The sequence below is a fragment of the Dreissena polymorpha genome, chromosome 7, assembly GCF_020536995.1.
Source record: "Dreissena polymorpha isolate Duluth1 chromosome 7, UMN_Dpol_1.0, whole genome shotgun sequence".
NCBI lineage: Eukaryota > Metazoa > Mollusca > Bivalvia > Myida > Dreissenidae > Dreissena > Dreissena polymorpha.
Window position 1 is genome coordinate 11539496 of NC_068361.1, and position 12500 is coordinate 11551995.

Genomic DNA, 12500 nt, shown 5'->3' on the forward strand with positions numbered 1-12500 from the left:
TAGAAGGTTCGAGTTCAACTCAGGTCACGTTCTGATTTTTTACGATTCACCAAGCAGCTGTTAAAATCGAGTGTGGCCAATTGTTTAAAGGAATTTGTTCACAGATTGTGGCATAATCTGATATTTGTCATCAAATGCTTTCAATTCATGAATGTAAACATTGGAATAAAAGAGCTCCTGTACAAAACAGAAATAAAATTAAAGAAAGAATATAAGATATCTTCACATGGGCTCGAACCACTGACTCTTGGAGCAAAAGTCTAACGCCTAAAAAAACTCGCCCATCCGTGCTTTATATTTTATAAATATGCATTTATATTTGGTTATTTTATACTTTAAATAAGCAATCCTCGTAATTTCACAAAATATAACGATAACAGTGGACGGTGTTGATTATTATTCAATTATTCAATCGATTCGCATTTGTAAAGTTTTATAATTTTTAGGTTTTTAAATCGTCAAAAGATGCATATACTGATTATTTTAGCATGATATATGTTCAGTTTCATTGATTCGTAGCAAATAACATAATAACAACAAACATTTGCAAATAGTAAACAATATTTTTCAATTTTGTTCATTTACCGATCTATGAACAGGTCCCTTTAACTACCAAAGGCCAGGAACTAAGGATAGGAAATCAGAGTAAGTAACGATGACTCATACATCAGAACTGGCTTGCCGTTAATCGAAAGGGATGATACTACAAAACAACAAACACCTCGTGTATGTGCAAAAATATTATATAACTTTTACACAGCAATATCATGGACGTCAGGCTAACCATTTGTAAACGTAAACAATAAAGTATGGCTACTGGTTGATTACGTAAAATTCACACTTTAACAATATACAGCTATTGCTTTAAGAACTATGGCTTCGTTGTTAATATCAAAATATAATTAAAACCACTTTTCTATAGTCATGAGCACATTATCAACTGAATAAACCGAACAAGCTGTAGGTGTTTATATATACCCTCCACATCAATGTTAAATGGTTATTGGCACAGAGCCAACCTTCCCAGGAAATTTCTTTATCTTTTCTGAGAAAACAGACCCATAAACCAGCAAATATATAAAAGGTGTCGTCGCGTTGCAGAGGTAGTGATTATTCATACTTCTTTGTACTCACACACCGAAATATTTGGACTCAAATCAGAAAAGTATGCGTATTTAATAGGCACATTATTGATTTGACTATGACAGTTCCGTTAAAAACTCACAACTACAACGTTTTAAGAGCAAGACTGGGTCAACGAGAAGAATTCTTAATGTTCCAATACCTGATTAAACCTTGCTTCAATAGAACATTCATATATGTCCCAACATGAAGATTGAAACGTTCTTTGGCTCTTTAAAAACATATTCGAAAATTGAAAGAATATGCAATATTTACTATGTACTGCATGACACAATTTCGAAGGCCTATTGAAAATGGTATGCCATACAAATATATTCAAGTCGATACATTAGTATCCATGCGAAACATAGTGCGTAATAATTAATCTAAAATCGTAGTATAACTTTTACTTCACTCGCAAACATGCACAGCGGACCAATGTTTTGTATAATGTTAGTTTGTTAAAACTGTGCGTAAGACAGTCTATATATTAAACGCTGTGTAGCGATTTGAGCTTCAAACTTAATATTGCAGATGTTCAAGTCGTCTTTCCATCGATACGCTACTTTAAACATCTTCAACGCTTACCTGGAATCTAGCCGAACATGTGTATCGCAGTAATTGAAGCACATGTTCCCATTCTGTAATAGCAAATTGCTGAAACCCCGCTTCTTGAACGTTATGTTGCTAAGCAACCGATTGCACAATACATAGATAGCAACACTCGTATGAGCTGAGTGTCTCGGTTTTCATTGCAAATGTTTGGCAGGTAAACGAGCGTCGGATTGTGTTTCTTGTGCTTCTGAAAAGTTAAATCAGTATCACTACTACGTCTTATGCGTATAGTGTAACACAAAGATGTTCCATCTGAAACGCAAAATGTTACTGTACGTGCTTTATTTAGTTTTTCTTGACTCTGTTTCTTCAAATGTTTTGAGCGAAACATCGACATCAGGAATGATTCGAAGATTGAATAAACTTGAAAGCAATGTATTCAAGATTCGAAACGATATCATTGAAGACTTAAGAGATGGCTTAAGAGATGAATTGCGTGATTTACGTAAGGATCTGAAAGAAGAAAGAGATTTAATAAGAGCGGACATTTCTACGCTTTTTAACATGTTAACGGAATCTTCGGGACATGTTATTAGGCACACAAATGGAGAAGTTTCGAATGCGCAGCAAGGGTCATGTAATTGTGGAGCTAGTTTGAGTCAATTTGAAAATGTAATTAATGCGTTTAAGAAAGAAAAATCCGAAAACATACTTTTTCGAAAGGAATTTAACGAAATGAGAAAACAACATGACGACTTTTATTTAAGATTTAACAATGCGAAAGGAAATTACGTTCAGAAATAGACACCATTAAAAATGAGACAATAGCAGGCTTCAGCGCTACACAGAAACAAGTTCACGATATTCAAAAAGACTATCAATCAGAGAACATAACCACTCGAAAAACATTTAACGAAATGAGAAAACAACATGACGACTTTGATTCAAGATTTAAGAGTGCGGAAAGGAAATTACGTTCGGACATAAACAAAAACAAAAATGAAGCAAAAGCGGACATTACTGCGACACAGACACTACTTCACACTATCCAGAATGACACGCGTGCATACTGCGACGACCGGTTAATTCTTTTAAATGAATCATTTGAGAATCGTTCATTGAAAACATTACAGGAAATATCTCGAATAACATCAGTTATTACAAATCTTAAAACCTCGAATGAAATCTCGAAGAACGTTAGTGATGATATCAGTCGGCGTCAAAGCAAATACCATAATTCTTGTGACGGTGTGGCGGTGAGTGGTGAATACATCATAAATCCATATGGTATGAAGGTGTATTGTGATGTGGACTCCAAGAACAAGGGCTGGATAGTTATTCAGAGGAGAATGGACGGGTCTGTAGATTTCAATCGCAGTTGGGCCGATTACAAAGCTGGCTTCGGCAACGTGAAAGGCGAATTCTGGTTGGGCAATGAGTATATCTACCAGCTAACTAAGGACCAACCGAAAGAGCTGAGGATTGATATGGAGACGTTCGATGGACGAAAGAGATATGCATTGTATTCTGCATTCAGTGTTTTATCTGAGTCTGAGAAGTATAAGCTCCGTGTGGCCGGAAACACTGGTGACGCAAGAGATAATTTAGAAACTGTGCATAATAATGTGTCGTTTTCAACTTTCGATGCCGATAATGACCAATCGACGACAGGTTGCTGTGCTTGCAAGTACGGAGGAGGTTGGTGGTATGATCAGTGTTTCTTGGTAAATCTAAACGGCAAATACTTTAAAGAAAGTGAGACTGCTTCTGACTGGCAAGGAATTCGTTGGTATTCATTCACTAGTATAACGCAATCTTTGAAATATGTGCAAATGAGCATTCACTAAAAGTGCACTTTTATTTTTGAAGATACTATGATACAGGGTATTGGAGCCACCAGTACAAGGTACATTTATTATTCGCGTATCGCCTTCGCAAACGATGTTGCTAATTTTTAAAAATAAAATGTATTTACAAAATTATACATAAATTTAATGCGCTGTAACAAAATCGACATACGTTTCTAATAAAAGAGTTTACAATCATGTAAATAATATAACGTAGACCTTTGACATATATCATGCGTAATTAATTATTATCTTTAGTACTTGTGAGTTATCACATGATCAAATGTCAAGAACGCACATACATACGGAAAGGAGGCGAAGTGCAAATAAGGCGTTCGATGGACGAAAGCGATATGCGCTGTAATCTGAGTTCAATGTTTCATCTGAATCGGAAAAGAATCAGCTATATGCGGCCGAATACTCTGGCGATGCAGGAGACAGTTTCAATACGTTTACCCCTATTCATACAATAAAACGAAATCACAGCGGTCAGTCGTTTTCAACTTGTGATGCCAATAATGACCAATCGTCAGGATGCTGTGCTTGCCTGTACGGAGGAGGCTGGTGGTATCACAATTGTTATACCGTAAATCTACAAGGCAAATATTTTAATGAAAGTGAGAAAGTTTCTGTCTAGGGAGGAATTCGTTGGTCCTTACATAACCTGATACAGAGGTCATTAAGTAAAACATACACTTGTCATTCGTTTTTTGCCTACGCAAATGTTACTAAACTTAAAAAGTAAAATGTATTAACACAGTGTTTAACATCTTAAAAATGCAATGTGCAACCTAGTTTCTTTAACTAGATTTTACAAACGTGTAAAGAATATAACCTAGAATTTAACCTATGATTAGAAAAAATCGTGCTTTATCTTGTTTGTTTGCAATGCATAAGTGAATCGTGCTTCATCAATCGTTATCTGCAATAATCTCAGTTATCACATGATTAATTTTTAATAGAGCAAAGCCAGACGGACAGGCGGACAAAACGCATGTCAAAACATAGATAGGGGACAAAACATACAAGTCACGAAGTGAATACATTTATCGAAGTGCACTTAATTGATACCTCTATGCGAACAATGGTAATAATGTACTATTGTGTTGATTTCGTGTCCTATAATTAAACGTAATCGATATCATTACCGTTAAACCGTTTAATCGTTAATGTTGTTGTTGTTTTTCGTAAAAGCTGAATAACTCTTATGTATAGCATTTTGACAATAACGGTACTAATGAACTTGCTCAGTAGATCACGTTAAAACGTGCTTATACTCCAGAAATGTTGAATGCATCTCCTTAAAAATAAAAAAAAACAACTCTTAAACAGTATTATGTATACATCTCTGTATGCCAACATTAGTAAAATAGAAAAATTATAAAGTGTGACTATATTATTCGTTCAGCATTAAGGATACACGCATGGAATGTGTTATATGCTTTAAAAAAACTATATGTCGGCCATTAATTCCGTGAAATGAAACGGAATATCTTTGGAAATTATGTCATCAAACGTGTGCCAATCTCTTGTAAAAACATTGTAAAAAGAGAAAATCCGTTACAGACACTGTATCTTACTTGACTCCCAACCTTACCACTTACCAGCTGACTGCATTCGTGCTATTATCTCGACGCTGCATCCATCTGGAAAATAAATGCCAATTGTTCATCAATGTGAATGCTTCACGTGTTCAACAGAACATCTTTAAAGGTCTGGACAGGCCAAACACATGCCTAGTGTGAGGGCGCTGTTGTCTTGTAAACGCATATGTATATGTTTATAGCAACAGCCTTATTGGTGATGCGTATGTTTTGTGTTTGGTTTTTCGTAAAGTGTTCAAATGGCTTTGTATATAATATATATGTGTTGTTATGAATAAAATAACATGTTTATTTATTGATTAAATTAAATGTTCTTAATTTGTATAATGAGTTGTATAAAATGCGTTTTATATGTAGTAAATAAAATTATGGTGCCAAATCTGAGGTCATTTGTTACTGCTGATTACTCCTGTGGCGAAACGAATATATGTTTTTATCATACCACCGCATAGATATCTGCGTGATATAACGTTACCTGATATATTTTTTATATCATGGTCAACAGGAAGTTCTTATATCAGTCAAGGTTTGGAGTTACGTGGGATTTGCAATAAAGTCAACAATTTCTATCAACATGAATCAGATTGAACAAAACAAACAATTTCTTACCAAGAACGTAAATATGTTATTCTAGTTTAAAGTCATAAATCACAAAAACGTTTATTTTTTTTAAAATCACCACAGCCCGCACTTCAGAAGTTAAATGACGTCATCAATGGAACATTAAATCTTAAATATCGATATAGTCATTGCACTCGCAAGTGTTGCACAGAAAGTCAAGACAAATGATAACTGTATGCTAATCCTTAACTATTAAAACAAACGATTTAACAAGCTTATGTCAATATTGACACCATCATCAAAATGTCAATTTCAATACACTTCTCCAAAATGGCGTCTCCAAACTATTCGGTGAAGTGTGTTCTTCGATTAAATTTGTCGCTGCAGTCCATTCTTGATCTCCAATTCAAGACGTTTATAATTAAAGCCTGTGTACTCTTCCCATTCGTAGTGCAAACAACTTTTATTTCTCTATACGATGTTTAAAATAAGCGATTATTCGTGTCGTCTTTTCGAACGCCGTTGCTACATGTATGTCAACGTGTAAAAACCGGATCAGCAAAATCAGCGGGGATCCGTACATTTTTTAATATAAAAAATGGATTGTTTTGCAGATTTTTAGGAAAATGTGGTATGATAAACAGAAAAACAGGTTACTGTCCCATCGTTTTGTAATATATCAGGCTCGGCACGAATAAAATAACGGCTCGGAAGCCTCGACGTTATATTATTCTAAGCCTTGCCTGATATATTACAAAACGACGGGACAGTAACCTGTTATTCTCTATATATCAGCATACATATTTGCTATACCGAATAATTTCGATATATTAAGGACGTCCACATTCGTTTCATGGGTGGCACTCTCCATGAGTTGACAAACTGCACACGTGAACGCTAACCGATATATATATATATATATATATATATATATATATATATATATATTAGTAGTGATTTTCATTTAATATCTGATAATAATACAGACATGTAAATGTTCCAAGCCTAGTTTTCTTAGCTTAATAAGCATCTCATCTGATTGCGTCATATAAATACTGTTAGTGAAAGCATGTTCATATAGACCTTAATCGAACCTCATTTCAAACCGAGTTGACAACTTATTTTTACTGTTATTCGGTCGTCTAAGATCGTTTATCATTGTGTTGACCTAATTCAATAGGCAAGGGCATTTATCACCAACAGATCCGAATAAATAAATCGTTATATTTATTTGCCAAACTTTAGAGGAATCTCGAAAAACCTTGGCCAAATAATTATCTTTCGCAAGATAATGAGTGTAGCGGAAAGGATATTAATTGTTACTCACTATTCTGTGCATACTTGTCAAAATATACGGTGATACACATATAAGACCTATACTGTGTGGGAGTAAATATATCGGTATCGGCGTTTTCCTTTTAATAACGTATTGGTTACGGATAACATTCATCTACTTGGTTTTGTTGTTCTTATTATTACTCTAATCGAATAAACAAGGTAATTTCACTTTTATTAAATGTTAAAATTCAATTATTGTATAGAATTAATGAACCGAAGTCAAATGCAAAGCAATGATGTGATATGTGTTCAGTTATTGAGACCCAGTACATTTTTTTCGCAGCTTTTCGAGTCATTTATTGGTCAGTCTGTTTTTAACGATTGAAATCAGAATGGGCTATCGGTAAAAGCATGTCAGGCTATGTAATTGTTAAATTATGGACAAATTGCATTTTCATTGGAGACAAATTTAGTTGAAAAAGTGGTACCACTAGCAGCTTGTAATACACTGCCATTCTTAGCAAAAATTGGCATTTTACCAAAACGTTTTCTTTTAAGTGTATTAGCATAAAAATTAAAACTTTGAGTGTCATGTTATACATTCTTTTTCGGTTTTAATTATGTTCGTTTTTTTATAATTCGGCTATATTATTTTTAATATCTTTATTTCGTTTGGCAAGTACAACGTTTATCAAAATACATACTACAATAGGCATTATAACAGGATTGAAGTAATAATACGTATAGAGTGTTTCTCCTCGGGGTATTATTTACACATAATTTGCACTGGGAAAAGAAAAATATAACTTAGGTTATGCCAGAAATAGGAAATAGGAGTAATACATATGCAGATGTTATAAAAACATTAGAACGAAGGATTGTTGATGCAAGGACTTTGGCATCAAACAACTAATCATAATCGGATTATTAAGAAAATCACCGGTATTCTTGTATACATTTTATAATTAAAAAACAACATACAAAAACATTTAAGAGTTTTCAATTTCGTCAGTATATTTATTGGCGAAAAGCAAATTATTGACCTCAACATCGCTAATTACTCTGGAGATAATGTTCATTAATTTGCATGTAGTGAGTAGTGCGTTATGATTACGACATACGAGAGATAAGTGGTACTTAAATTTAAATCTTTACACCAGCATAGTGGACGTTCAATGATGTTTCACCTTTCAAAGTACGATGATGTTTAAATACGTCTGAAAGTCTGTCGCATTTACTCATATTATTGTGTGGACATTTTGAACACTTACTATTCAGTAGACTTTATCTTGAAAGTCACTGTGTGTAACATATGCGCTATATACATGAATAAGCAATCAAGATTTGAGTTCTGAACAAGATATTGGTTTTGTCTGCAAATTGTTCTTCTTCAAAATTTAGATATTCAAGTAGAATTTTCATACAGAAAAATACATGAGCTATACTTAATCAATTTGCAAATTAGTGTGTTGCCTTGCGCCTTGCGTTGTCTTAATATGTTGAACACACTTCGATTATAACGTTACGTTGACGGATACGTTTGATTTCGAGGAATTAGAGTAAACTGGTTGAATCTGAAACGGCTTCACATCAAACATTTTTGCACAAACCACAAGAAAATGTTTATGCTTACTTAACTGAGACAATCACTTTAACTTTTTAATTATTTATCCTGTAAACAAGGAAGAAACTTGAAAACAAAACCTTCTTAAGAAGATAAATGTAAAAGGAAATAAAACAAATAATCATGTTCGTTGTTTTGGAAACAAAGTGAGAAAATCCGGATAATTATTATAAACCGTTTTGTTAAGTAAAAAAAAAATACAATAAACAAATTTGATTATATTTTTTAATAAGAATCCCTAAAAAATAGCATACATCCACCGGGCTTATGTGTGACCGATATTTGTATGTGCAACCGACATCTGTTCATTGAGAATAACTTTTTATGTATGAAATGACAGAAGATATTTGAATCAAAATTATCCTCAAAATAATATCTCAGAGCAAACTCAAAATTTCAACATCTGGCCGATACAAGCCCTTCACCAGGCCTATATTTACATGTTTGCTTGGTGCATAGCATGCAACATGTATTTTAAACGTAATAAAATTGTACCCTTTCACCAAGGCCATTGGTGATTACTTTGACATGTTAAAATGTAAAAAATACACGTTCCATCGCATATGAAAATTGTATACTTTGACAGGTTAAACACATGGACACTACATATTAAACTTACATAGCCGACTAAGAATCTTTATGCCGGCTTTACATAGTATAAATGAGCTATATTTTAATTGTTCAGATTCTACCCGAAAGTGACTAAATTTACGTTTTAGTTTTGAAATAAGTGTTAATTGTTACCGAGAGCCTTTTCCTTATTATGAATCTATGTTAGTTTTCTAACCATTAAGAATAAAAATCTAACATGACGCTAATTGCATATACTACAAATAATACAACAACTTCTTTTACTGTTATTTTCACCCTTCACATATTAAATGAATGCATGTAAAAAACAAAACAAATGACAATACCTTTCCACAAATATTACACCATTTCAATGTTGTGGATTGCGACTATAGTAAACACAAGCTTACTTCCAGAAATTGCGGTATTCAAGGAAATACACTTTAAGATGGTTCGTTTAGTTTAAAAAAAGTTACTTATTGTTGAAATAACCATCTTATTTATCGACAGGTTATTTTTACAATATAATGACACATTTAAGACAAAAAATCATACAATCAGCAGCCATTAACTAAAAATGGTAATAAAACATGTTTATTTACACGTAACTATCATTCAGTGAACAATTTAAATATACAAAACTCTGTGAAGTTTACTTTACAAGTATACAAGCTTTCACATTTTTATCCTACACATGTGTTATTAATTTTACGTGACGAAATACATAAAGATATTGTTCGACTTACTGGAAATCGTAGAACGACTTATTGCGATTGCTTACACATTTGTGCACGACTAATTGCAATAGTTTTGATTTTGAAAGCGATATTCTTAAAATAATTAACATCCAAACATGTTTCTTTTGTAAAAAGAGTTTTGATTACGTTTGACCCGTCAAATTCGAATGATTCGTTCGGGAAGAGGACAATTACAACGAGCGAGGCATGGTATAGGGGAGATAACCCTGGGTTATGGTTAGGTTAGGGTTAGGGTTAGGGGTCGGGTTAGGGTTAAGGTATGGGTTAAGGCTAACCCTACCCCAAACCCGACCCCATAACCCTTACCCTAACCCTCTAATCACCCCCCATGCGCATTACAATACCATGCCTCGTTCGTTGTCGTTGTCCGCTTCCCGAATCGTTCCTACTCATTTACTTAATCTTGTAAGCCAAGCCTAACTGTTTACAATATCATTTTCTAGAGAACATCTTTTGTTTAATAGCTGATTCATATGGTTGGACAAAATCCGGTTTCTTTGCTAGCACATTGCGGATAGTCTTGTTGATTTCAATAAGACATGACATTGCATTAGAGAAAACATGAAAAATAGTTTGACGAGTTCAGGGAAAAAAAGAGGCAATCTTATATATAGTACTTATGCAAAATCACGAACTGAAAATACGAATGTTTGTGGCTTAATTTATATGTCTATGCATTTAAAAGAATAATTCAAAGGGATATGCTCGAGACTCATACGAGTTGTTTTTTTGTATTTCGAGTAAAACAAAATGCCATTCATATCTGCATCGCAGAAGAAGTGTGTTTGCAAGTATAATCGGTCATATTAATGATGATTAAACACAAACTAACCCATGCATTAATGCTTCTTTATACAATGATAATCATCTTGTAAATCTAAAAAAAAATATTCGTTTACTTTTGTTATATGAAAATTCGATACATCAAAGTGTTCTGCAATGTATCTGGTTGAAAAAGTTCCAGGGCGTAAACAACTGCTTATGTCACTCGTAATTTATTGAAATAAGTGTTCAATGGAATCACACTAAACTTTCAAATCATAACAATAAAATGGGAAAGTGCAATAAGTCGTTAAATATTGTGATTGTGCATGTTTTTTGTAAGCATTTAAAGACAAAATGCTAGAAAATGTTGACTGTATGAAAGATATGCGTTAATAAATAACTAAATCTTACAACCAAATCTGCTTGATTTCAAGTAATGACAGCTAATTGCTTGACTTTTTCTAGAAGTTATATCATTATTTTTTTAATCAACTTTCCATAAATTTGAATAATTTATACACTTAATGTCAAAGATAAAAACACAAGGAGTGGGACAGTTGAATCAGTAATGAGTCTTATGTTCTATTAAGCGTGTGATGTTATAGGACAAAACACCTTTAGCCGGTGTAAATAGCACGGTTGTAATTAAGGTAGCGCACCTCTAATGGGCACATATCCAAATATAATCTAAGTAATTATTTTCTTAATCAGCATCATTTCACTGAACTACATGCAAATTTGTAGGTAGGCTTTCCATGCTTTTTTAAAAAATATACCGATTTTTTCAAAACCACCCCCACGCTCGGCTTTTGTCCAGTTTATTTTCACCCCTGGGGTATATAAAAGTTCCATAATTCATTCAAATTTCCAAATATGGGCATGCAGGAGGTGTGTACAGATGCTATAAAGGTGTTTAAAGTTTAAACAAGATGAAATAAGTATTCTTTTACAGACATGTATTTTTTACAAATTTTTATCTATGGAAGAGCGCCATGAAATGTAAGTGATTTCAGCCAAGTAAAAATTGGGTCGGTTAAAAACAAAGTGTCATAAAATTCAAAATAGCATCATTTAAGTCATATTTTAAACTTAGTTTTTATAGAAACACTATATACAGCAAAAATACCAAGAAATAGACAGATTTACCGTTTACTTTTTGAAATAAAAATAAAAATGCATGGTTCGTATTTTCAACAGTAAATCACCCAATTTCGCCATAACGTTTTTTTAATTTTAATAATTGAAGAATGTGCATAAAAATTGCAACATATTTAACAATAAATATAGCTTATCTGCCATATTAAATCAAATTACGTTAGAAAATAAATAAAACGCGTCGCAAAAAAGTATACGTCGTCGGCAGGATTCGAACCTGCGCGGGAATATCCCAAAAGATTTTTAGTCTATCGCCTTAACCACTAGGCTACGGCACCTAATAGTAGGCTCTTCAACCTTCGAAGAAATCGCGGGAAATCATTAGAGGTGCGCTACCTTAAGTCAAATGAGTTGAAGGCGAGAATGTATTACGCTCATTTGAGCTTATCGTTTTTGATATCTTGACGTCAGTTAAGATCCGTAAACGTTTCAAGCAATTATTTTGATAAATGGGTTAATGCATACACTTAATGCACGTTTTGCGTGCCTATTGTGCGTATCACGTTTCTTTTCGTAATGCTCATGCTTTCCGATATTTTTTGTTTTAGTATGCTATTGTTGTTATAAACTCAACAAAACTATGATTTGGTATACGAGGCACGAATGCAGATTTAAATAAAACGTACGTTTTGAATCGATGAATATATATATAGTTGTTTTT

At 33.4% G+C, this 12500-nt stretch overlaps 2 protein-coding genes, 1 long non-coding RNA gene and 1 other non-coding gene across 4 annotated transcripts in view; 2 read left to right on the top strand and 2 right to left on the bottom strand.

Annotated features, from left to right (window-relative positions):
• Window positions 1-12500, bottom strand: part of LOC127839277 (uncharacterized) — a 193269-nt gene that overhangs the window by 97923 nt on the left and 82846 nt on the right. The gene's annotated exons all lie outside the window — the stretch shown is intronic.
• Window positions 1-12500, top strand: part of LOC127839273 (plancitoxin-1-like) — a 284745-nt gene that overhangs the window by 33636 nt on the left and 238609 nt on the right. The window lies entirely within an intron of this gene.
• Window positions 1898-5512, top strand: LOC127839274 (ficolin-2-like). The gene has a single exon (XM_052367556.1). The coding sequence runs from the start codon at window positions 2595-2597 to the stop codon at window positions 3522-3524; it is 930 nt and encodes a 309-aa protein (XP_052223516.1). The 5' UTR covers window positions 1898-2594; the 3' UTR covers window positions 3525-5512.
• Trnaf-aaa (transfer RNA phenylalanine (anticodon AAA)) lies at window positions 12036-12117 on the bottom strand. The gene has a single exon. It is a non-coding gene; the product is annotated as a tRNA-Phe (tRNA).

Coding starts and splice junctions, on each gene's coding strand:
- LOC127839274 (XM_052367556.1), top strand. CDS start 2,595: ATGAGAAAACAACATGACGACTTTGATTCAAGATTTAAGAGTGCGGAA.